Source organism: Saccopteryx bilineata, chromosome 9, assembly GCF_036850765.1.
Source record: "Saccopteryx bilineata isolate mSacBil1 chromosome 9, mSacBil1_pri_phased_curated, whole genome shotgun sequence".
Lineage (NCBI taxonomy): Eukaryota > Metazoa > Chordata > Mammalia > Chiroptera > Emballonuridae > Saccopteryx > Saccopteryx bilineata.
The window spans coordinates 79,144,902-79,171,094 of record NC_089498.1 but is presented as its reverse complement, the minus strand read 5'-3'; the positions used below and the strand labels follow the sequence as shown (position 1 = coordinate 79,171,094).

The 26,193-nt window shown below is 39.2% G+C and overlaps 1 protein-coding gene across 1 annotated transcript in view; it reads right to left on the bottom strand.

Annotated features, from left to right (window-relative positions):
* Positions 1–26,193, bottom strand: part of LRMDA (leucine rich melanocyte differentiation associated) — a 1,241,357-nt gene that overhangs the window by 280,018 nt on the left and 935,146 nt on the right. The window contains exon 10 of the mRNA XM_066244152.1: positions 2,467–2,551. Coding sequence (XP_066100249.1) covers positions 2,467–2,551 — 85 coding nt within the window. The remainder of the gene's footprint in view (positions 1–2,466; positions 2,552–26,193) is intronic.

Genomic DNA, 26,193 nt, shown 5'->3' with positions numbered 1-26,193 from the left:
TCGAGTCCTCTATCTCCTGATCATTATTCTGAGCCCAGAATTTTCTTGCATTTGATCTAGAATCCTTAAGACATGAATTTGAGGCCCATCATACTCGACATTGGAAGATACATAAAATGACAAGTACATAAAAGGAAAATGGCATGGATTGGGAAACAGCAATTTTCACATGAACTATTGCCTGCTAGTTTGTGTAGTTGTTGGTGCAGAATGAAAAGAGATTGGGAACTGGGTGAATCAAAAATTATTTGCAAGTAGAATTTCCACTTAAGGCTTTATGGACCAAGTTTCAGACATAATAGAGGATTTCACTTGAGAGAGAATTGATATAATCTGCCTTCACAATGTGAATGCACTTTTATGGATGTTTGTAAGCTGTTTCCAGGAGGGTATTAACAAATGACATTCAAACAGTTCACCAATTTATATGATCAGAAATTTAGAATAATTTCTTTAAGTTAATTATTTATGTAAAAAAAGAAAAACTAGATGACACTTAGTGGTTTCATTCTAGGGGTCAAAAAATATATCTTTCCCCACTGGTCATTGTATGATTCATGCCAAGCTGAAATACAATATATGCCTCATCTTTTCCCTGCATAGATTAGTCCAATAATAAGTCAGCTTTAATGAGCTTTTTTGCCTCTCTTTTTACTGGTCTTTTTATATGACCAGAGGCCCAAACACCTGGCCATCATTTCTTGTTGACAATTCACTTTTTCACCATCTAAGTCCTTAGCATTGATGAGGTACCAAGAAATATTCCTGAGTAAGCGACATCTGTTGTTGGCTCTCTTTAAGTAACATTTTCCCCATTGATGTTAGGCTCTGAAGTCACCCAAGATCATTATTCTCACTCTAACCACCTTAGGCATTCTTCCATATTCCAAAAATTACTCAAAATACCTCCAAAACTTTTCTTATATTGTCTCTTCAAGGTTCAGATTTATTATTTTACTGTTACAATGACAGATGATTTTTGTCTTATTGATGATTAACACTAATGATCATGTCCTCCTGCTGTGAAATCTCAATTTCATAGACATATCAACTTTTACAAGTGGTTTTGAGAGCTCTAAGACTTCAGTTCCTGTGCAATGCATTCAACTGGCCACATACAGTACAATTACCTTCACTCAAATATAAGAAACTATTAAATAAATCCATGGTGCTATGATGCTAGGGTTAATTTGTTGTTCTTTCTAGATTAGGAATTATTATTTGCCTAGGGGAATTTAAAAAAAAGTCTCTAAAGGGATATGCTCAAAACCTTCATAAGAACAGTCAGTGAAGGAGATCTATTCATGCCTCTCAAAATATAACAAGTTGGCAGCAATTTATTCTACCTGACTTTGAGCAAAGTTGATTTTCACAAAACTGAAATAAACAGAATCACAAAAAAACCCTAATTGAACCAACAGATATTTAAAAATAGTAAAGTTCTACTGTGCCCAGACATCAAAGATGCAACACAAACCCAAGTCACAGACAACTGGAATCCCGCATTTATCCCCTGGGTCATTTCCTGCAGAAATATGCCATTTGCCCAGAGCTCCTACATCTTCTTAGAGGAGTGGCTCCACCGCTATCTGGGCATTTCTGCAGCCTCTTCTCCTTCCCACAACCCTGCAGTGTAGCCAGAAGACAAAGCTGGACCATACTCATTTAGTAACCCACATGTTTCCTGCCTGTGAAAATGATGTTTAACGTGTGTAATGCCCTCAATCTAAGCCCATGCTCACTTATCCTTGAAAGGTAAGGGTCACTATTAGGACACATGGCTATTGTCACATCCAGAATAAAATGGGGCAAACATGTTACACTGCATGGCCTAGCCCTGAACTAATCAATTCCAGCAAAGGTGATCGCATTGTCTTTGGCCTAAGCAGTTGGCTTAGGAATAAGCATTTTTAAATTACATTCCATAAAGACTCTAGAGATGGTAATAGGAATTCAAGGCTTTGGAAAAACTGGGTAAGCCAAATTAATGTTTCGAGGTTCAGATAATTCAGGAAAAAGTACACATTGATTCGTTTCACTATTTTCAGGCAAACTGTAACTCCTTTTAGCTTCAATATAGAGTTAATTTATTTTTAAATTATAGATTTCAATGATTAGACTCCCAAACAATGATACTTTTACAAATATTAGTGAGTTCCCCCATTTCTCTTCATCCCTTTTGCAGAGGTAATTATCTTCTTAGTAATTTTTAAGTACTATAATCTCTTTAAAGAAAATAAAATCACAAAATTACATTAGACCATGGATTTATTTGCCTTCCCAATAGACTGCCACTAAATTCTGTTTAATATGAGTTAAAATTGCAAGGTTTGACAGGTATGGTTTTCTCATCAAGGTCTTGCAAAGCAGTATGTTCTTTCTAAAGTACTGAGGCAGCATCAGGAGCCTACAGCCATGCACACCAGGTGCGCCCTGTAACCACTGAGCAATCAGCATGGGTCCTACCTTGGTGACTGGTAAGCGCCCTAGAAGCAGAAGGCAGGGGTGTGTAGTGGCTCTCTGGAGAGGCAGCTATGCTGTCGCTGGAAGCCTGTGTGAGAAAAGCAAAAGTTGACGTGAAGCAACACCAACACTAAATACCATTGTTTACCACACACATCTCAGAATCTGGGTTTTCAGAAAATATTGAGCAAGACTTTTCTTAGGAACAAGAGTTTTCTGTGTTGAGATAATATATTGATGAGTGCAGGGCAGACTTCACAGCTTTGAGGAGCCTCAGCGCAGTGTAGGGGCTCTGGGAGAAGGGCTGCTTGTTCCCTGTGCTGAACTGCAAGAAGAAGGAGGAAAGGAAGAGATTGGAGGCAGAAAATGGTACAGGCTTAGATTTCTATCGCATGTCCTCTTTCAATAACTCAAGATTAAATGCTTACTGTGAGCATATTTCTATGGAAATCGTGAAGAGACTGAGCTCTGCTCCCAGGGTAGATGTGAAACTGAGCTGTTTTACTTGGGCCCGATGGCATGGGGATAGAGAGAAGGCAAAGATGTAAGACCATAGTGTAGTGACTAGGGGAAGGACATCAGCCACAGCAGACCGTGCAGTGGGGATTCTAGCCAAGTTTAACAGGAGCACCAAAGGACCCAAGTGAAAGTGGAATATTATGGTTATCAACAAAACTTTGTTATTCATTCCAAGGCCTATAAGAAAATGATGTAAAATATACCTATGAAAGTGCTTTTTTATTCTACACAAACAGCTCTTTAACCATCAGATTCTGTGGTGTGACCCAGGCTGCTATCTCTCTCTTTGCCTTACTCTACATCCAGGGGGACTAGGGTAGGAAGAAAGGGCCAGGGCTGTGATGTCAGTTGTCACTCAGGACCAATCACAGTGTCACATGCAGAGTGTAGCTTCTTATAGCAAAAAGCACCATCACTACAACTCTTCTTGAGACTTCTGAATCAAATGCTACTTTTTTTTTAATATCCAAAAGAGAACATTTGCTGGGATCAGAAAACCTAAGCTTCCAACCCTTCCAAGTGTCATATGGAAAAGTAAATTTCATTAACACTGCATTTTTCTTTCTGGAATAGGAACTACAGTCTGTGGGACATACTTGCCCTACTAGGAGTGGGCCTTTTCTCCAAAGAGATTATCTACATTATAGGAGTCAGAACTAAGTAGGAATTAGACCTACTGCTGGAAAACCCCTTTAAAACCCATATTTGACATTTGAGATGTTTGATTAAGCATCTTTCAGTGGGGATCTACATACAGAGTTCTGAATGGTGTGGAACCAGGAGCTCTGTCCCTGAGGCAGGGGTAGATATCAGGTAGCATTACTTCACTCCAGCTCCCAGAGAAATAGGTGGTGTTTAAACTTGATTGAAGGGTATTGGGTCCAGAAAGATAAAAGTTCAGTCACCAGGAAAAATGTTTTAAAAAGTAGATAAGACTTGCTAGCTACTACATCATTAGACACTTAGGATGCTGCAATGATATAAGAGTCAGAAATTAGATTAGAATTCAAATACCAGAGTCACCATGTGTTTCTCCATTTGGCATTTAAGGTCTCCTGTAATCCCTATGTGATAAATGAGACCCAATGACAGTGTTCTAAAAGTGGCATCTATTCAAATGCTGAGGCAGGACATACGGGGTGGGAGTGCGAGGCTGTCTTTGCACAGATCTACCACGCTTCCCTCATAAGAGGCTATAGCTTCTTTCTCTGTCAATGTTCCTACTCTACCTCATCACGGAAAAAGCCTAAAATTCCAATATGCATCGTAGGTATACTGTTATATTTCGTAGCACTTTTAATCTCAATTTGAGCTGTTGACAATTTAATGACAGCTTTTCCTAAAATTACTGGAAGAAACTACCTTTCAGCAAATACCTCTGACTGGGCAAAACATTAGAGTTTTGTAACCAAGAGTAAAATAGCTACTTAGTTTTATTTTTAGTTGTAGTCAAAGCAAAATCTGTGTGGCTTGAGTTCTGTCCTGTAGTCAGCAGTCTATGACTAGCGCATCATTACTTTCCTGCTTCATGTCCATGTATAAATACAGTCATTGAAGAGAATCCAGGAAAGGACAGTTTTGCCAACTACGTCTTTTGGTGGGACTTCCATGGCTGGATGTTTAGGAAAACTATCACAAGTCAGAATTCAAAATACCATCTCTTTGACTTGGTTTTAATCAAAATTAAGTCTATGTGATCTTTTCAATAGTGATATACATACACACTTGGTCTCTGAATACTATGCTTAGAAGCACAATTCAGAAGGGTACAATTATTACATAAAAGAAATTTTTATGTTATAAAAATTGTCTTGTCCAAGACAATGACTTAAATTTGTATGCTACCTGCCCAAGAATAAAGAACTCCCCTTGAAACTGAAGCAACTTACTCATAGTATGAGAATTATAAGATAACAGAAACATAGACAGTCTTGGCCTGTGATAGCACAGTGGCTAGAGCGTTGATCTGGAATGCTGAGGTTGCCAGTTTGAAACCCTAGGCTTGACTGGTCAAGGCACATATGATAAGCAATCAATGAACAACTAAAGTGAAGCAACTGTGAGTTGCTACTTCTCATTCACCACTTCCTCTATCTCTAAAATCAATAAATAAAATATTAAAAAAAGAAAGAACATAAAGAAAAGAGAAATATAAGTGAACAATTTAATTTTTTTAACCTGGACTAAGAAGATATTCCTAAAATAAGAACAGAGAAAGTTAGATAAATCTAAATTTTCAGAACTACAAATAACTTCAAATCTTTGAGTCCTCGACAAATTTCCCAACTACCTATACAAGAATTATACTTTTATACTTTACTTTTTAAATCACTCCTGATAGAAGATATTTATAATATCTACAATAAAATATTAGCATCCAGAATACACACGGCCCTCAGTAAATGAGAATGAAAAATGGACAAGGGAAATAACAGGCAACTCAAAGAAGATAAAACCTGAATGGTTAATAAAGGACAGATGGTCAAATTTACTAGCACTAAAGGCAAGGCAAATTAAAGCAAACAATTCTTTTCACTCATCCAAACTCTTACGTCTCACAAGTGCTATAGGAAATGAAAGGAAACAGAACTCCTGTCCTCTCATGCCTGGCCAGTAGGCCTATCCATTGGTTCAAAAACTTCAGGAAATAATTTAGTAATATAGATAAAATTGAAAATTGCTAGAGCAATTCATCTAAAATACATATACACTATGGAAAAGTCCACTCAGGTTTGTAAGGTGGAACATAAAACAATGTTTACTGCAGAATTATTTATAACAGAACAAACTGGAAATAATTCAAATGACTGTCACTGAAGAAAATGAATAAATAAAGTGTTCTATATTCATATGATGGAATAATATTTAGAGCTTAAGAGCAATAAACCTGATAAATCTATTTCAATTTGAGAAGGTCTGAAAATTTAACACAAAGATAAAATGCAAGTTGCAATGTGACAAATGTAGCATGATATTATTTATGTAAATACGTACTTCTTTAATCTGTGTGTATGTAAACATCTAAAAATAGTAAAAGTTATACATTAAATCCATGAAAAGGGATTAGACCTAAAGAAATACTAGGGGGGAAGGCTTCTATTTTTTAATTTTTAATTTAGAGATGACATGAAACAGATATGTCAAAATATCAAAAAATTATAAAAATTTAACACTCTTCTATATTTCTGGAATTTCATAAATTAAAATCTGAAAAAAATAAAAAATAACAAAACCCATGGACTCTTCTCTGATCTATGCAGTCTTATATTGATATGAACTCATAATTAGAGGCAATTTCCTTCAAACATTTTACAATCCTTGCATGTCTGATTGGCTTTTTGTGAAGAAATATGTTTTTTCTAAAGCTACTGAGTGTGACAATACAATGGGAAAAGCTGATAAATAATAGTAAACACGTGTCACCTTCACTCCAAGCCTTGAAATCCTCATTCTGCCTGGGAAGTCCTTCTGTTTAAGGTTTGCCGAAGCATGCTGAAGGTTTCTGTACTCTTCTTCTACACACAATTTGACAGTTGCTAATGATTTTTTAAACTCACATCAAATTGCTATTTCCATAATGCAGAAAGGAAAGTAGAACTTTGGCAACCTCAATGGAAAAAATTCAGTGAAACTACAGTATATTCTATAAGAGACTTGCAAAGTGAGGATTTCACTCAGTGGTTACAGAAAACAAATGTCTTCGGGTGAATGTGTAAAATTCAACTCCCTTCCCACTGGGTGCCTCCCATGGAAACCGCATTCCAGTGTATACTTCTGAACGTCATGGATGCCCTGAAGGAACATGATACAGACCACAGGAGAAGAGATTTGGCAGGCTTCAAAACAAGAAGGGGTGGCTACAAAGTTGTTTAATAGTCATAAATCTCCTACTATTTTTCACAAAATACCATCTAAGACCACAGCTCCACAACTCATTTCCCATCACTCAGCTCAAGTGGACCGCCTTGGCATGCTTGCTCACCCTTAAATCATACACCGCATAAAGTGATCCCGGGTCTGGGAAATTTGTCAGCCTCTTTCAAGTAAAAGCAATCTTCGCTTTTCATCACAATTCATTCCCTGAAACTGTGGTATAAAGCTGACTCATCTAAAAACATTTATTTTCCCTCATAAGAAAAAGTATCACTCATTTTGTTATCAAGTATTTAATAATCACCTACTACATGCCAAGCCCTGTGCTGGGAATACCAAGAAAAGTAAAATAAGGACCTTGGTTGTATGCCTGACTCATAAAAAACAAATTACAACTGTGATTAATACAGGTTATTAAGAGTTACCAACTCGTAACATGACCCCCACACTTGACATTGTCACGGAACTTTGTCCCTGACCTCTCTCATGGCACCTGAACACAGGAAATAATAATTATGTCCTTGCTTGTTTCTTATTCAAGCTAACAAAGAGCTTTCAAGATTAACTATATTAACTTCTGAGATTAACTATATTATTAACCTTCGCACCCAACATGTTGCCAGAGATACAGAAAGAAGTCAGTATATGATGCTTGAATAAATAGAATGTTTTCATATGAAAGACAAAACCATATCCCATGACCGTGACCCAACATAAAAGTGTAAGCCAAGGTGCCAGAACCAGAGGGAAAGGCTTGCCAGCACCTGAAGAATTCAGTTGGAAGCCAAAGAACTAGCCTGAAGGTAGTCTTCGCACCTGCTTGCAGGTCAAGCCTGTCAGTGTGAAGCAAAGCAGAAAGCCACCACAGATGCCTGCACTGGGAACGAGAGGCTATGTCTTGTGCAGAGCAAGAAGCCAAAAAACTGGGAGCAAAAAAAAAAAAAGGTTAGGTAGGATGAGGGTGAGTTAGTGACCAAGGAACCAAGAGATAGCCCTAAGAGACAAAAGGCAAAGCTTGGACAATTGCTGAGCTTTGGGCTGAGTTAGAGAGCGGGAGGGAAATACAGACCAGAAGTCAGTCACAGAAGAGGTATGTGCGGGAAGGGCTGTATCACAGGCTTCTCGGAAATGAGGATCCCTTTGCAGGCAATAACCTGGAGCTCCCCATTGTTTTTACCTGATCAATAGGGGGTCCAGTTCTGCCAGAACCTAAAATGTCACCAGGCCTGAAGTCATATTTCAGAATTATTTATGGAAGAGAGGGAGGAAGCCAGGTGGGGAGGAAGAGAACCAGGAACAACAAAAAGGAAGAGCGAGCTACAGCTTGAGCATTTTGTGGACCTTCGCATAAATAATCAAATCATAAAATGTAAGGTTTAAAAGACCTCAAAAATCTTCTAGAGCAGTATCTCAAAAATATTTTTCAGGGACTTACATAAAAGGAAAAAAAAGAACTGTCTAAATATTGGGCATTATAAAAAAAATCATAATTTCTTATTGTATCCAAATGAAACTATAAAAGAGAAATGTGCTGATATTTTATTACATAATATTAAGTAAACACAGTAAATATATACGCTTTAATTTTTGATGACATAAAATTTGTAATAGGTAAAGGCTAATGAGAAAAGATTGAAATTAGTTTTGTTAACAATGTGACTTGTGGCTTTGGCCCTTGGAGGCTGACCTAACCAGTGCTGTCTGGAGTCAACCTGCACCAGCTGTGTTGGTTGTTAAACACAGATACTATTCAAAATTAAATTACATGCACTTACAATTAGGTAAATTATGTTAAAAGTAAAGGTTCTATAAGTCATCACTTCCTAATTTACAAAATTTTACTTGGATTCTCTAGAAATAATGTGTCTATTGTATCTACAGTGAAAATACAATATAACGAGGTGCTTGTCACATCTCTGCTCAACTCTTCAGTAATGGCACTTGGGTGCCTAACATTAGCCAGGGTGGGTCTCTTTACAGCAAAAATTGGCAAATGGCGCAAATTAGGAATTGATTTATTATTTTATTAATTTTCAAAGCTTAAGAAAGTGATAGAAAAAATGTTAATGATGTAGATTAAACTTCAAGGTATGTTGTGTCTTTAGCCATTACAACAGTGGTTCTCACACTTTTTGAAGTCAGAGAGCATTTAAAATCCTACAAATAATTGTAGGCGCACTATATACAAATTTCTGAGAAATATGTTATAATAATTAAGTCAAATATATATATTTTTTTTTCTGAAGCTGGAAACAGGGAGAGACAGTCAGACAGACTCCCGCATGCGCCCAACCGGGATCCACCCGGTACACCCACCAGGGGCGATGCTCTGCCCACCAGGGGGCGATGCTCTGCCCCTCCGGGGGGGTCGCTCTGCTGTGACCAGAGCCACTCTAGCGCCTGGGGCAGAGGCCAAGGAGCCATCCCCAGCGCCTGGGCCATCCTTGCTCCAATGGAGCCTTGGCTGCGGGAGGGGAAGAGAGAGACAGAGAGGAAGGGGTGGGTGGAGAAGCAAATGGGCGCTTCTCCTTATGTGCCCTTGCCGGGAATCGAACCCGGGTCCCCCGCACGCCAGGCCAACGCTCTACCGCTGAGCCAACCGGCCAGGGCCTATTAAGTCAAATATTAAAGACAAAAATTATAAAGTCCAAGTGTGCTTTTATGGTAATTAAATGAAATAAATACAACAAAATTAAATTTATTCTGACATTAAAAAACATTTTATGTTACATTTTTTGAGTTATACTTTTTAGAATTCATAAAAAGAGGGGTTAAAAATTAAAAAAAAAACAAAAAAGTTATCTTTTTATATATATAGATACATTCTTAGTAAGATTTAGTAAATTCGACAGGTTCTGGCGCAAATGTGTTAAATTTTTTTCATTCTTGTGTTTATGAGAAACATGAGCCTGATGTGTCCTAGTGATTTCTTCAATGTTTAGACATATATTTGAGAGGCAAACTCTCATTTCCTCTTCAATACATTGAAGAATTCCTCTCTTTTTACTCTTAATTGTGTTGAGTGCAGAAAACCCCCATCATACATATTATCTTAACTTTACCCCAAACAAATAATAGAAGAAACTTGCCTCCAGTCTTTCCTGGGAACATGGAGGGTAGTGTAAACAATCCAGCACCACAGCTTAACAGCCTTTTGCAACCTAATCAGGCAAATGAGGTGGGGGGTTGGGCAGACTGTCAGCTTACAGCCAATTCCTCACACCTCTGTCCCCCAAAAATCTAAACTCCCAAAACCCTGTTGGTTTTTGGTCCCCAACAGGCACATATTTCTCTGGAATACCAAAAGGTGCACCTGGAAATCTTCTAGGGCAGTGGTTCCCAACCCCCGGGCCCACAGACTGGTACCGGTCTATGGACCATTTGGTACTGGTCCACAGAGAAAGAATAAATAACTTACATTATTTCCGTTTTATTTATATTTAAGTCTGAACAATGTTTTATTTTTAAAAAATGACCAGATTCCCTCTGTTACATCCATCTAAGACTCACTCTTGACGTTTGTCTCAGTCACGTGATACATTTATCCATCCCACCCTAAAGGCCAGTCCGTGAAAATATTTTCTGACATTAAACTGGTCCGTGGCCCAAAAAAGGTTGGGGACCACTGTTGTAGGGTGCACCAGTGCGCCCTGGTGCACACTTTGAAAACCACTGCATTACAGTGTGAATAGCACACACAAAAAAAATGAGACGTATTATTCCGGTATTAAAAAGAATTACCTGACTCAGTAAAAAGTTGATGTCATTCACAAAAGAGTGAAGTTCTGATAGACGTAGTAAGAAGGGCAATAGTTTATATTCATGTCAAAACTACACTTGTTTATCAGTTACAACCTCAGGTTGCCTATGGATACATGAGTTTGGCCAAAACAATCAAAAGTGTTCTGTGAGAATCAATTGGCTGAATGGAATTTATAACAAAAAGTATTTTATATTTTAATAATATTTGTAAATCGTGCATTACTTATTCTTTACATACATAAAAATTTCAATAAGCTCTCATACACATATTTTTTTCCCCTGGAGAGCTGGCTATTGAACACTTACCAACACACCGCTATATATTACCCTTATTAAGGAACATCTACAGCATGGCTGGGGCTATGGAGAAAAGGGCTATTTTATGGTCTAGGAATGGAAAGAGTTGTAGGAAAAACACTATTCAAGCTTCAAGGATTGTGTCCTCGACTTATTTACAACTTAGATACTCTCTGCTTCCCTCTTCCCTATGCTCTGATACCTTCCTGACCAAGCTGTAGAGCCAGATTCCATCTGGCTGTATGACCTTGGACAATTTATTTAAACTCTTTACGACATAATTTCCTCCACTGTAAAATAATAACAATAATGATGATGATAATGATTAAAAATAGCTAAAATGTGTTTGTGCTTACTTTGTGTCTGGGTCCATGCCAAACACTCTTTATGAATTAAATTATTCAATCTTCACAACAGTTCCATGAAACAGTTATAATTTCTATTCCTGTTTTTACAGATGAGGAAAATTGAGGCCCAGAGAAATTAAATAACTTGACCATAGTTTCACATAGGTTTTTGGGTTAAGAGGACATGGCAGAGGTAGGACACAAGTCCAGGCAGCTTGCCTCTAGTGGCCACTGTCTTAACCAGTCTAACATTCTACTGCCTCAAAAAAAGTGAAGATTAAATAAGGTAAGAGACAAAGATCTTACTTAGTATTGCTCATTAAATATTAACTATAGTTTACTTTACTTCACTCTGATTTTGTATAATATCTTATGTCTTCAGCTAGATTTAAGTTTCTTGATAGGTTGAGCTATGTTTCAATGTTTCCTGGCTTCTCCTTTCCCTTTGTAGTAGCTATGACAGGAACACGTGCATCATTTGTAATCAAATGTTTATTACACGCGTGGACTGTACCTCTCACTTGTCAAGCAGAAAAACACTACTGAGATCTCTTCTGAGGGCAAAAGTAGTGAGATCTTTAGCCTAGTTCCAATCTGAATTCATCAGCAGATTCATGGCACTATTGTAATAGACTAATTGTCTTTAGCAAAAAGCCACCGAAGGTATTTCTCATCTAGGTCTACAAGGATGACTTAGAAATAATATTATGTCATGGTAGTCATATGGGTTTGATTTATGTATTTCAAAGAAGGAACTTGCCTCATATGTCTCTCTTCCTCTCACAAAGTTTTTATTCTCAAGGGCTCCAGGTCAAGTTCTGTCCTTGGAACCAAAGTAGTTTCCCAAAATGAGGTGGAGCCAGCTCTGTCAAGCTGGGCCAGATCCACTGTCAGAGCCTTTCCCAAATACATCAGACCCTCTGCTTGTAAAAATAAATTGATACCAACGCAAGAAATTTATTAGGAGATGACAGCCTCGTTCATAATGGAAATATGGAGAAAACATCATTCTTCAAAACTGACAGTTTATTCATCATGCCTCAGATTCCTGAGATAGAAGCAGACACTGTCACATACAATCCACGGAGGACACATCTTCTTGAATTTCCTTACAACAGGAAACTATGAAGTAAGCCAGAAGAAGGAAAGGACTTGGGCTGCCCTTAATGTGCTCACACATAAATTTTTAGCATTAGCAGAAGAAACATATGGCCAAAGAAGTGAATGATGGGGAAAATCAGGAGGCCTAAAATTCTCAAATGGCCCCTTCTTTTCCCCTTCTCTGGGTGGGGAACTGGGGCAGGGGTCAGAGAGGGTTGCTGTGCAGCTGGGCGGGACATCAATACCCTGTTATGTGTAAGCAAAGCCAACAGGTGGCAGGGCACCACTGCGGACACGCCGCAGTCCGCTCCGCTTGAGATCTCGGGACCAGGTCACCTTGCCCTACTAGCTTTCCCGCTGTGGTTATTTTGCTTAGCTTGTTATTTGTATTGATAAACTTCAGATGATATTTAGGAAGAATAAATGCGAGAATATTTGTGGGGATCACAAGAGGGCTGATCTTTGCAGGCTTAATGAGGTGACCTACCCAACCCCATATGAAATAATTGTGTATTATATGAAAAGCTGCTTTGAAAAATATAATCATGGTACTAAATTGGAATGAAATAAACATGGTATTAAAGGGAAAAATACTCACTGCCAATTTTATAGGGCTTTAAAATATTTATGTTCTAAACTTGCATTCTTTGGAGTTTTGCTGAGTGTTGCTAGAACTAGGAAACTTTTTTAATGAGACACATGCATATTTTTTAAATGTATAGATCTTTTTTAGCAAATATGGAAAGTCATAAATGTGAAACGGAAACCTAAAAACGACAAGTAGAGCCTTCATGGCCTTATAGTCTAAATATACTCTTCATTTTAGAAAAAAATAAAGGCATGGGAAATTTCATTTAAATGTGAATAATATGCAAGAAATCTTTGATGACAGTCTCTATCTGATTAAGGCACAGAGAACATAAGCATGAATATGATAGCACAAATAAACTTGGGTATGCTACATTATGTAGCTATGAATAGGAAATTTGCACTCTGGGGTTAGTTAAACACAAATACAAGGTTTTGATCCACTCCCCAAAATAAATCCCTAAGAACAGCAGTAAAATAAATTACATACTGATCAAGTCCTTCTTCATAGGTAACAGTGTTTGGAAAAACACAAGTGTGTCTGATTCTTAGACACTGAGTCCTTCTTTAAACACTCTTATTCTTTGAAAGGAGCCATGAACTTCTAGTTGTCCACATCTGTGTCAGCCAATCTTCCTGATTCCCTGTCTCAAGAAATATCTAAAACTCTGTTGACGCTACATGTCCAAATTAAATATATCTGTGTTTCCTTTTGCTTTCTATATAAGTGCATGCCAACATGACTACATTCATCCAGAGTTTATTTCAACATTAGTGGAAAACAAGCCATTTTTCAATGTAATGAATAGCATCAGTGTCTGCCTTTTAACCAAAAATGCGACCTTAAACTTGATGGATCTCACCAGAAGGCACATTTTCAAATTATTTTCCTATTGGAGGTTATGAGTATCACCTCCCAAATTATTGTGACAGCTGTGAGGGGAAAGCCTGTATCCCAGATCCAGCAGCTTAGAAACAAAACTCAACATAACAAAATGGTAGTTTCATTTGTGAAATAATAAGAAGGGAACGAAAAAGAAAGCAGGAGCCGTGTCTCCCTGTGTCGGAGTGCTATACAGCTAGTGAAGAGAGCCACGACACAAAGCCGTGGAAACTCCCATCCTTTTCTGTTATATCATTTTTGTTTCCAAGTCATTCTAAATTGGGAAGATGAAGGCTGAGCATTACTGATTCCAAAATACTCCAAGAGGACATCTGATATTTCTTCCTTATTAAGGATGATAGAGTGTGATTGATGTGCCTGGTGCTTGGCCGGTTCTAACTTTTTGAGAAGCCCATTTAATGTGCGGACATTATTTTTGGACTAGTGAATGCCAGAAAATAATGAGCTGGCATTCAGCTTTGGTGAAAAAGATCCTGAATTTTCATCTAAAAGCAGTTTTGAGTTATTGCTAGAGATAAGGTGTAACTGTGCAAGAGAATTTTACCCATGTTTCTCCCATGAATCATAAATGAAGAAAAAAATTACTGTCTAAATTGCACTTAAAAGGAATAAAGTCTTTTCATGTCATACATGATTTATCAAAATGATCTCATTTTAAGGGTACTGTGGTGTATCTTGATTAATCACATTAGGAAGCGTGATGAATGGCCTCTTTAATGGTAACACAGGATTTATGGGCGACATCCTGACTTGAACCAAAAGGGTAAGAAGTAAAATATACAATAGATAGCTAATGCAGATAGGGTGTCAGTAATGCTTTGACTTGTTTTAAAATTATACTGGGTGCCTCAGCTTCAGGAAAGTGAACCCGCCAAGTGGTGGAGAGCAAACCAGGTTCGCACAGGAACTAGGGTACAGCTACGAACACAGCGTCACCCTTCCCTAACCTGTTGCAGTGCCAGTAAAATCCCTCTGTTGAACCGTAAAAAGGAGGCGTCTGTGACATTTGGACAAATCACAGAAATTCCTAGTAGGCAGAAGGGAACGCTGCCTTTTGAGATCAGCGCTCCTTCTTCTGTTGCCCTATTTTAATATCCTCTTCACATTTCGCTTTAATATCCTAAATGCCTTTTTTTAAGCCTCCTCGTGTCTGCCCCCACTAATTTCCTCCAAGGCTGACAGATCAGAGGCTTTCCTCGAACTGTTCCTTTTAGAGCTGAGGAGCCCTCCTCGTAATCCTGCTGCTTGTCTGCAATTAATCCTTCCAGTTGCCACATTATTAACACCACCACCCACAGACAGAGGAAGCCCCGACCCACTGGACACTGGCTCCGGACTGAAGCTTCAAAGGTGCCAATCACAGCCTGGTCAGAAAGGTGCCTGCTGTCAGCATCAGAGCTTTCCACCCTCTCCTCCCTGCTGATCAAACATTCGCTCTCTGAAGATTAATTCAGAGTCCCCGCCCATTTCCTCCCATATCCTCTTTTCCTTTTTGGTTTACCCAATGATCCATCTTTGCTTCCAAAAGGGAAGCCACAGATAATAGAAGCCCTTTCAAAACAAAAGCAGGGCAAAGGCAAATTTAAGTCCCAGCTGTTATCAACTTTTTTTTTTAAACTCATTTAAACACCTTAAGGCAGTGAGGATTAGGGCTGGGCCTGAAATGCCATTCTTTGATCAAAGACTCGGAGACTTTACACAAACATAATCACAAGGCCATGGATGCCTCTGAAGGCTGGATTGATTTGTTTGGCAGCGCCTGGGATGGGTAGAAAGCTGCATGCTTGTTTCCCCGACTCCCAGTATACATCCACCAGGCCAAGTGGCTGAGAAATTATAGATTTTTTTCTTATGTCTTAATTGGAACAAAGTCATTTGCAGATCCACACAAAGTTGAGGGGAGAGGGTGTGGAGAGTGGGCCCTGTGGGTGCTCGCTATAGCCTATTCCATGGGGGTGTCAGGGTGGGAGCAAAGCAGGAAAAGCCCCAGAATGGGAGATGGGAAAGAAGCAACTCCATTGTCTCCACTGTGGAGCAAAAGTGACTTCACAAAGAAAGACCTGTGTTTACAGTCACCAATTTTACTGGAAGCTTGTCCAGCTGCCTAGTAACGGAGTTACCAGTCCCTGTTCATTAAAGCAGTCTCAGTAAGAGAACCAGAGGAGCTTTCCCAAGGGCCACTGGACAGCCCCACCAGGTGACTCAAATGCTAGGTCCCTCAGCATCCATCAGTGTGTTCTGGGACCTGATGCCGGGACCAGCTCACAATAAAATCTTCAAAAAAAGGCTTTTTGAGATGGCTGAATAACAAATTCTCATATTAAATCACTGGCTCAACAGTGTTTATACTTGTCATACATATTAAGAAGTAAATAATTTTTAAGACGCATAATAAAGACAATATTTAATGTGCAGGTTTAAGGGACAATTGAAAATCATTATTTAAGCATATGAAAATGTATTTATAAAGAGATTAATAGGGTTTTTGTCTCTGGAAATTTCTAGGGTTTTGAAGGGTTGGGGGTGAGAGGGAGGGGCTGCTTTGTTATTACCCTCAGAGATACTGTCAGAAAATGAAATTAAAGCCATACATAAACTAAGAATTCTTAACTGAAATGATTCTATTGGGTAACTGACCACACATTTCCACTGTAGGTGGTAGGATCTCCCTGTTGAACACTTCAGACAGTAAAGACTGCCTTTCTGGTTGTAAGTAATGAAATCCAATTTAAAGTGATTTTGGAAAATAAACGGTGAGCAGGGGCTCTTATGGCTCCCAGGATACAGAATTGCAGGAATGGTTGAACCAAGTGCTCACACTCATCATCAGGACTTTCTGTCTCTTAGCTTTGTACTCCTCCAGATTCACTCTCCCCATGTGGTGGCCTCCCAGGGGCTCCAGATCGATGTCTCATCATCTTCTGAAACAACAGAAAGAACTTCCGTTTCCCAAAAGTTGCAAGCACAATTGGGGAATCCCTGGCCTGTTGTGGGTTATAGGCCCATTCTTGAATGAACCTCTGTGGTCAGGAGAGGGAACACTGCCCGACTGAGCCCGATCAAGTGCCCATTCCTAGTGCTGAGCTAGCAAATGGTCCCACAAGAGCACTACAGATTGAAGGTAGTGGGAAGGTGGCTCCCCAGAAGTAAATCTGTTCTAGAATACAGTACTATGGACAACAAAAAAGCCAAAAGAGCAAACACTTCTTTCAAAGCATACAACTTCCTATATAAGCCTTTTGGAGCCCCTCACTGCATGCCAGAAATGTTTAAAATATCTCATCACCATCTTTGGGCAAAATTGAGCCTGCTAGTCAATAGCCCAATTCTGAGTCATCACCAACATCAACAAAAGACCTCCACATCCAGAAAGTCTTCCCCCTAGGCCTTCCAGACATCATTTATTTTAAACTTGTCAGGCTCTCAAGTTGGCACTAAACGGCTTTAATATACAATTATTTTTTTAACAAGCATGGGCATCCCACAGAAGATTAAAAACAGCTAAGCAATCTGATGGGAGCAGTCACAATGCAACTTAGGAAAAGGAGACTAAAGACACAGACTGAGAACTGGACCACCAGACATCATAGCAGAACCTGGGATGATAACACTCCATCTTCCCATCCTACCCCTCACACATATACATGTCAGTATAATAAAGTTAAAATCAGTCTTCTATTTCCTGCACAAGTCAGGGATTACATATATTCAATTACGAATTAGCTACTAGCACTGGCCACTAGAATGAGGCATCATTCCCATTTAGTCCACCTGTGGAACAAATGACACACCCAAGAGATCATGTGAGCAGGATGAGAGCAGCACATAGGTCAGAGTTATGAGAACATCATTCTAAAAAGTTTTGATCCTAATCTATGTAAACATCAAATGTCTGGTAAAATAAATTCTGATATATGTCTTTCATTTTCCAAAGGCATTCCCCTGTCATTCTGTCACTCAGCTCTCTTTTTACCTCTTTCTACAAGAGATGTCAAGGATGCTTGCCCTGAATCAAGCCTCATTGCTATCTTCATAGATGAGGACCTTGTGTTCTGGGCAGCTCAGGCAATTCCCTGTAGATGAGTATCATATATAAAACTGGAACCCTGGAACACAACACTGGCAGCTACATTTGAGTATAATATCCACCTAGAGACCCAAAGAAAGCCAGCAGGATTCTCTGATTAGCAATTCAACAACACCAACTATGGCGACTAAGGCTGGATACATTAGCATATTAGGCTACTAAAACTCTTCTGAGCTAGAGCCTACATGCTCTGAGTGTCTACATCAGGATAGCTAAAATCTGAAGACCAACCATGGAACTTGAATGCTAACTTCTTAGAAGAGTTGCAAAAAGGATGCACAAGTAGTACGTACACATGCCTCTTGACTATAGAGAAAGGAAAAAGGTTATAAAAGATTTCCAGTTCCAAATACAGTATTTCTCTGTAAAGTTAACATTATTCCCCAGTTTGTAAACTTTTAGATCAGTACTTTATTTTGTTCTGTCTTCTCCCAAGTAGCAGAAAACAGGTGCCTACCTCTTGTTCTGGACATCCAACAGTCATTACTCTCTAGATTTAAACATGTTACTTCTACATTACAATATTTTCACAATACCAATGTTTTTATATTACAAAATACAGTTGATAGAATAGAATGAAGTCAAGAAAAAAAGATGTTTTAATGGTCATTTGACAAAACAAAAACAAAATACCTTTATTCCTTTACTTTATTCAAAATTATTTTATACTCATTTATAGAGCTATTCATAAAAAGGTATTTTTTTCCTTACTTTACACTATCAGCAATTGTTGACATTAAAAATGTTAATCTAAATATGTATGAATATGTATGTGTAAAGCCATTTCCTTGACAGATTCCAAATCCAAACATGAGAGAGAGTACTGCATGAAAAATGACTGGCCAAGTATTGACATCAGTTAGTCTTATGTCCTGCGCAATATTTCTAATCATTTTAGCAGCCTTATTCTCCCTGTGGCCAAAGAAAAATGTAAAATTGACTCACAGCTTTCTTTCATAAAAAAATACTACCACAAGCCTTTAAAATTTTAGTCTTCCACTCTTTGAACACATTACATATTTGGCAGGATGCAGTCCTTGACAAAGTATGAATAAACCTACCCTGGAGGTAAATCAGATTCTGGGTGTATGTAATACTTAGGATGGTCCAAATGACAAAAAGAAAAAAAAGGAAGGGGGAGGAGAATACCCAAAAGAAAGGAAAAATAAAATTTAAGTAAAAGAAAGGAAAAAAATATTTTGAGGTTCTTTCTCAAATGAGAAATTCATTAAATTGTTTTCCATCATTTTTCTTGACTCCATCCTGCTCTATCTCTACATCAATTACAAGAGAGTAAAGCCCTCTATGTTCTACAAGACCTCCTTTCCCTTTTCCCAATTCATGGTTCCCAGGTTCTAAAAGACAAATATGGCCACAGAAACCTAAGTCTGCCACTCCCAACTCCTGGGTTTATCCTGCAACTGCACATTCATACCAGTTTAGAGAAAGGTCAATGGCATTGAGGTAAGAAAGACAAGACAGGAAACCTGGGTAGTCACAAAGACCAAGAGAAAAAGACTCTAGAAAGTTTCACTGGGGAATGTGAGCCTCTGATTTGGCCAATATGAAGTAAATTCTACAGTATTTTCTGAAGTCAACCCCTCTTCCTCCCATCCTTACCTTTAACAGAGAATTACTGAGATTTCAATCACCGAGTGAACTTGTTCTAGAGAAGACTCAATTCCTGGCAGTCACATAATGTCCCACCCAGAGAAACCACTCTTAGACCAACTTTTGAAAACAGAATTTGATCATGCCTCACTTCTGCTTAGAAACCATGTCATGGTTGCCTTGCTCTCAGGATAAGCTGAAAGCACCGTATGTTGCTGAGAAGATCCCCTGCCTGGTCCTCGCCTACTTCTCCAGCCCATCCTGCCTTCAGCTGCTCACCCCAGCGAGCCGGCCCAGGGCTTCCTCCCATTCCTTCAGCTTGCCAACCCGTCCAGCCCAAGGTCTCTGCGCAGCTGCGGCTTTCTTCCTAACCTCCTTCCCCAACATTTTTGCCTAGTTAACTAACCTCTTACCTTCCAAGTATCAGCCCACACGTTACTACCTCAGAGAGATTCCCTGATACCACTTTGATGTATATTTTTAAGGACCCCATTTTTCTTCTTTTTTTTTTTTTGTAACATATCTTAGTTTGTGATGAAATATAATTAGCTTTAGTGATGTTCCTAAATAGCTCACTCCTTGAGTGCAGTGTTCTACACCTTCTAAAAGTCTGGCTCACTGTTGCTTCTCAGTGAACACGTGTTAACTGGTGAAATGCCTGAATTGAAAGCATTGAACAAACAGCATTCCAGCCTCCGAGAACTGAGGGCAGCAATAAGCACCCATCTTTCCTGAGTGAATTACTGTCCTTACTGCCCTCTGAGGCGACCCTCCTCATAAACAGAGCTCCTACATGCAGAAAAGGTGACACCTACAGCCCCCTAATGCCACAACTCCTTCCTCATGCTCATTTTGAGCACAGCCTGGTTTTGAAAAGACTTAAGTTACATTTAGGCCAAAAGGAGTCATCCAGAGAGTTTAGAACAAACAAAGAAAAACACCCTTCCTGTACTTCAGGCTAGACTATACATGGAAAACACAAAACAAGAGCCCATTGTTTTCAAAACACATTCAAGTGACTTCAGTCTGAGATTTGAGACTGAATGTGAGAGCCACCCCAAGTGATCTCAGGCCACGGTGTCTGTGCTCATTGTCCCTTTTGTTACACCTGTCTGTCTCTGTCCCCTGATGAATGAGTAATAAAAAGTTAAATCCAAATAAAGCCATGGCTTGACCCCAGGAATGCAGGTGAGCATCCCTTATCACCGTCCTTCTGCGCCTTTGGAACCAGAGGTTAGGGCTGGAGGGCTGCAAGGGCTGCCATCAGCATGGCAGACCAGCTTGTGGTGCGGCCTCCTGTCACAGAGCACAGCCGGCAGAAGGGGGTGCTGCAGTGTAACCTATTTAGGGTGCAAATGGAGTGCTTCTGTGAATGAGCTGCAGAGTAAAGCCATTGCCTGGCAGGTCCTCAGCAGTTCTTAATGTTGGATTCTTGCTTGTCACTGCAGGTCACTAATGGAACTTAGAATGGCGTTACTAAATGTTAACGTCAAAAGAACTAGCCCCCCCCAAAAAATAAAAGAAAGCAAAGAGTGTCAGTCCCACTCTGAGAGAATTCAAGATCTCAAGAGTTCAATTTTATTAGCTTTAGATTGACAACCATCTACCACAGACTTACTACCCAGTAAATGATAGAAAGATACACAAATGAATTGTTAGAGACAGAGACAGAAAAGAAAGCCAGGAAGGGAGAAAAGAGAAAGGAAGGAAGGAAAAGAGGAGAGGAAGGGAGGGAGGAGAGAGTTATGGCCCTCTGTGTGCATCTGTACAGCAAGGACGGGCCTACTGCAAACTCAACGCTTTCATAGACTTGGGGGGGGGGCGTAGTGAGTGTGGAAAAGCGCCTCCCTGGTTCTGGGCCGAACTTCCATACAAGTGGGAGCGAAGAATTAGAACCAAGCCTCCAGCTTCAAGCATCGAGCCAGGCGTTATTTTCTGACCACATCAGGTGCTCGTTCTGCCAAGCAAGTTTCCTTTTCCCCTTCATTCCAGCCAGTTCCTGTTTTCTTCAACCGGGTTCCCCAAGACTCATCAAAAACACGATTTAATTACATCTCAAAAAAAAAAAAAAAAAGGAGTGTAAACATGACTCCTTTTTATCTCCTGATACATCTGGACAAGTAGACAATGTGCTAAAACAAAATAAATCTGCCCTGACAGTCACATCAAAGAGTTCAGCAAGGGGCTTGCAGCTACTTAAGGCACAAGAATGCTGTTGCTAAGCATCGCCTACAACTTATCAGGCCCTAGAAGAAATGCTTTTTTCTTTCTTTAGGGGGGAGATGAGGAAAGTGAGAGAGTGGGAACCAGACTGAGAAGGAGATTGGGGATTTTCAGGGATTTGAAGCTTAAAATGAATTGTGTGAAGAAAAGGGGTTTTGTTGTGTTGTGTTTTCCGTTTGACACACTTGTCTATATTTTTATAAAGGTGGTATGTGGAAGCCTCCTAGAAAGGGTTATTTAGGACTCGCAGAAATAGGTGATCGCACAAGATACCTCTGAGCCATATGTCATTGCTGTGAATTTCTGTTATGAGAAGAGCCTAACGCTAGCTCAGGGGTCTGAGGAAATATCTCACATTCACCAGAGTCAAGAGTGAAAAATCCTTAAGTCACCATAGTAATAAATCATCCAACATCACAAACCACAAACATTTTTTTTTCTAAAAGGCAGAAAATGGAGCATCTATTCCAGCAAACGCAACACAAAAGAAAACAGAAACACCCCCCCCCCCCAAAAAAAAAACAACAACCAAGTGTGAACTGTCATGTGCAATGAAATAAATCTGGCCAGATGACCCAAAATACATGTCTAGTTTTACAACTAGAGTTTTTTGTAGTAAAACGCAAAATGGAACTGACCCTGAAATTAGGCCAACACCTTCAGCCTTTTCTCTCCACTGCCCCCTGGGGAAGATACCGAAACAGATGCTATGAAATTCGGTCTGATCTTCATCCCATATGCTGGTTCTCCAGAGGGAGACCCTGGGAGATTTTCCTCTTCTCATGGACATATCCTAAGGTGGAAAACTGCCCCCTCTTTTTTGCTCCAGCAAGGCTACTAAACTTAGTCACCCTAGGAAGTATGAATTGAACACGAAATAGCATGGCTGAGAAGTATGTTCCGTGAGGACCGGAGGGTGACCAGGAAAAAAAAAAAAAAAGCTGGTTCAAAATAACCCACAGTTCTCAATATGCTCCAGACACTCCATGCGCCAGGGAGATTCTGCCCCTGCCACGCAGGGGCTAAAAATATGCAGACACATTACTCTGACCCAGGGAAGCCAGGGGCATTTTAAGTAAACAACTTGCTATTTTCTCTTCTTGGATCAAAGGAAACAAATTCTGAAACTATGATGATCTCCACACGGGATAACTAGCAAGACCATGAACAATTACCAAGTCTGTGATATTGCACAAATAAATAACACTTACCATTATCTCCAGCGCTATCGTATTTATTAAACAGTGACAGAGGGCGGCAGTAACCATTTTCATTGTCCCATGTAGCTCCTATTTTCTAATTAAACAAAAGGTTATTTCTACTGTTAATACAACCATTTGTCTAGGTTGGGTCTTACATAATACTTTTTGCTAGGCATGACAGAATATAAGAAATTATGTTTGGTGGTGGGTTTGTTTTGAGCTTTTTTTGCTTTTAATTTTGCATGCTGAGTTGCTACTTAGAAAGCTCTGTTGGTTCATAATCAAAGCAAGAGGCCATTGTGTGGAGAATTCATAAATAAACTTTGGCAATTTTTCCTAAAACATGATGAAGCAAGCACTTGGTCCTACCCTTTAGATTCAATCCAAGGGCAATGGTCTGTATTATTAAAGATATAGGTCAAGCCAGCGTACGCTTCTCTGTCCTGTGGGATGTTTTTGAAGCTGCTGTCACATTACCGAGATCTGTTCTGTGGCTCCTAATTATTCCTCTTGGCAGCTTTGGATTTCAAGTAATTCCTCTCACACATATGTAAAAATGTATAAGCTGTTTCATATAACAGCATGAGTTATTTCCTTGTTGTTTATAATTGCAGAAAATGCTGATTGGAACATGAATGAATTTCACTGACAAAGATGATGGGAACTTAATAAAATTTGCATTATGTCTTAAGCAAATCTCGATAATACCTCATACCAACAATTAAAATTGTCATTTCAATACAGTTCTGAGTTCAAGGTCATCTTTCTCTTGAGCATCTTAACAAGAAAAACAAACAAAAGTGGATTTCTTCCTTCTCCTGGAAATGAATTTGGTCCAGAAATCTGTGTTAAGTTGCCATTATATGAAAATAAGAAGTCAATGTTTACTAAGCATCTACTATGTGGTTGGCATATTCACGCAGGCCGTCATTTTATTTAATTCCCCAAACAACTCTGTGGAGTGGATAGATATACCCACAATAAAACCAAGCGCCAGGATCCCACCAAGGAATTCCATCCTGATTTGATATTCCTTGTACCATACCAGAAGGAGTAAACAGGGCTGTGATATAAGCAGTTTACAGTCTAGCAGGAGGGTGTAAGAAAAGTTAACAACTGCAATAACGAAAGAACTGACCCTCCAAGGAGTCCAAACAAAATAGGCTAGAAGGGTTGAAGAATGGAAGAGCTTTTGTTTGTTCCAGAAGAAAGGCAGAGACCCTGGGACAGCATTTGATTCTTTACAATCTTGTGAAGTCTGTTGGAAAGATATTAACATCCCTATTAGATGAGAAAACAAAGACTTGAAGAAGCAAAGAGTTGTCCCCAGGAATTGATGACTCACCCAGGGTAGAACACAGCTTTCCTGCCTGTTTTGTTGCCAAGATCATTGATAATAATATCCTGACTTTTTAAAATGATTTCTCACCGAAGAGCTCTTTCCCTATTCATCCACAATGATAGCCTAAGTTTACATTTTTTGCCATCAGCCCTGAGTGCCCCCACAAGTAGCTGTATGACTTTTCCAGAGTTCAAAATAAATCAAGGCTCTGATTCTATAGGTGGTATACAATGATATGTGATGATCCTGGAGCTTCTACTCTATTTTTAATTATAAAAATTTACATTTTAAGTACCACCAATCAAAAAGGTCCATAATCATATGCTTAACGATATTATCAATTTCTAATGAAAACACTCATTTGTTTTATTTACTCTCAATTCTGCCACTAAATATTTGCCTCTGTACGAGGAAGACAATATAATAGGCCTTTCATACCTAATATGCTATGGCTCCTCTCCTGGTTTTTGAATGGATTTAGTTTCATTTCTTTGGAAGTTGAGTTGAAGGTGGAGGGGAATGAGAGTATATTAGTATACTTCCTTTATATAGATGTAAAATGGGAAGCTGAGTAAATTGATCCATTTTATCAGACTCCTAATCCTACAAAGCTTGAGTCCCAGGTCTCTATTTCTTTGTACTGTGGGGATGGATATCTTTCTAAAGGATAAGCTCACTCATTCCAATAACCAGTCAAAGGGTAGCTCTTACTGATATTGTAGAATGAAGACACCAAGTTGTAGAGAGATTGGAGGAATTCTTCCAATACTCTACTTAGCACATTTTGGCCCCCACACAATGGTCCCAGGAGGAATCAGGAAGTAATCCTGCAGGAACCAACTGTCTTTGCAGTGATGGTTCTCATAAAAGGAAGGGATTGTTTGAAGACATTGTAACTGACCATGTATAAGCAGACCAAGTAAGAAAACAGAAGGAGTACAGATCCCACAAATGTCCCCTTCCCAATGTTTAGCTGCAGTAAAGAGGCTCCTGGGTCTGGATAAAACCATTTGAGAGACAAAGAGAAGGTAATTAAGGACCATGATTACTTGATTAGTTGGAGGCTAATAGATGGAAGACCTAGATGAATTAAAACAGCATAGCTTCACATCTACAGGAATGAATACATTAGGAAATCTACTCTCCAGGGCCTCTGGACATCCAAGTCATTTTTTTAAATTAATTTTAATGGGGTGACATTGGTAAATCAGGGTACATATGTTCAGAGAAAACATCTCTACGTTATTTTGACATTTGATTATACTGCATTCCCATCACCCAAAGTCCAATTATCTTCCGTCACCTTCTAACTGGTTTTCTTTGTGCCCCTCCCCTCCCCCAACCCCCTCCCTCTGCTCTCCCCCACCCCGTAACCCCCACACTCTTGTCCATGTCTCTGAGTCTCATTTTTATGTCCCACCTATATATGGAATCATATAGTTCTTAGTTTTTTCTGATTTACTTATTTCGCTCAGTATAATGTTATCAAGGTCCATCCATGTTGTTGTAAATGATCCGATGTCATCATTTCTTATGGCTGAGTAGTATTCCATAGTATATATGTATCAAAGCTTTTTAATCCACTGGTCCTCTGACAGATACTTGGGCTGTTTCCAGATCTTTGCTATTGTGAACAATGCTGCCATAAACATGAGGGTACATTTCTTCTTTTCAAACAGTGCTATGGTGTTCTGATCCAAGTCATTTTTAATGTTTCAATCAGCCACACAAACTGAGAGACCTGAAAATCTCAGAACATATGGACACACAGAACATATGTAACACCTATGGCACATGCATTCATGGAAGGCTTTCTGCTCCTTTTCTTCAACAGCAGATGTTCTTGGTATAGATGTAGGAGGAACACTTATCTG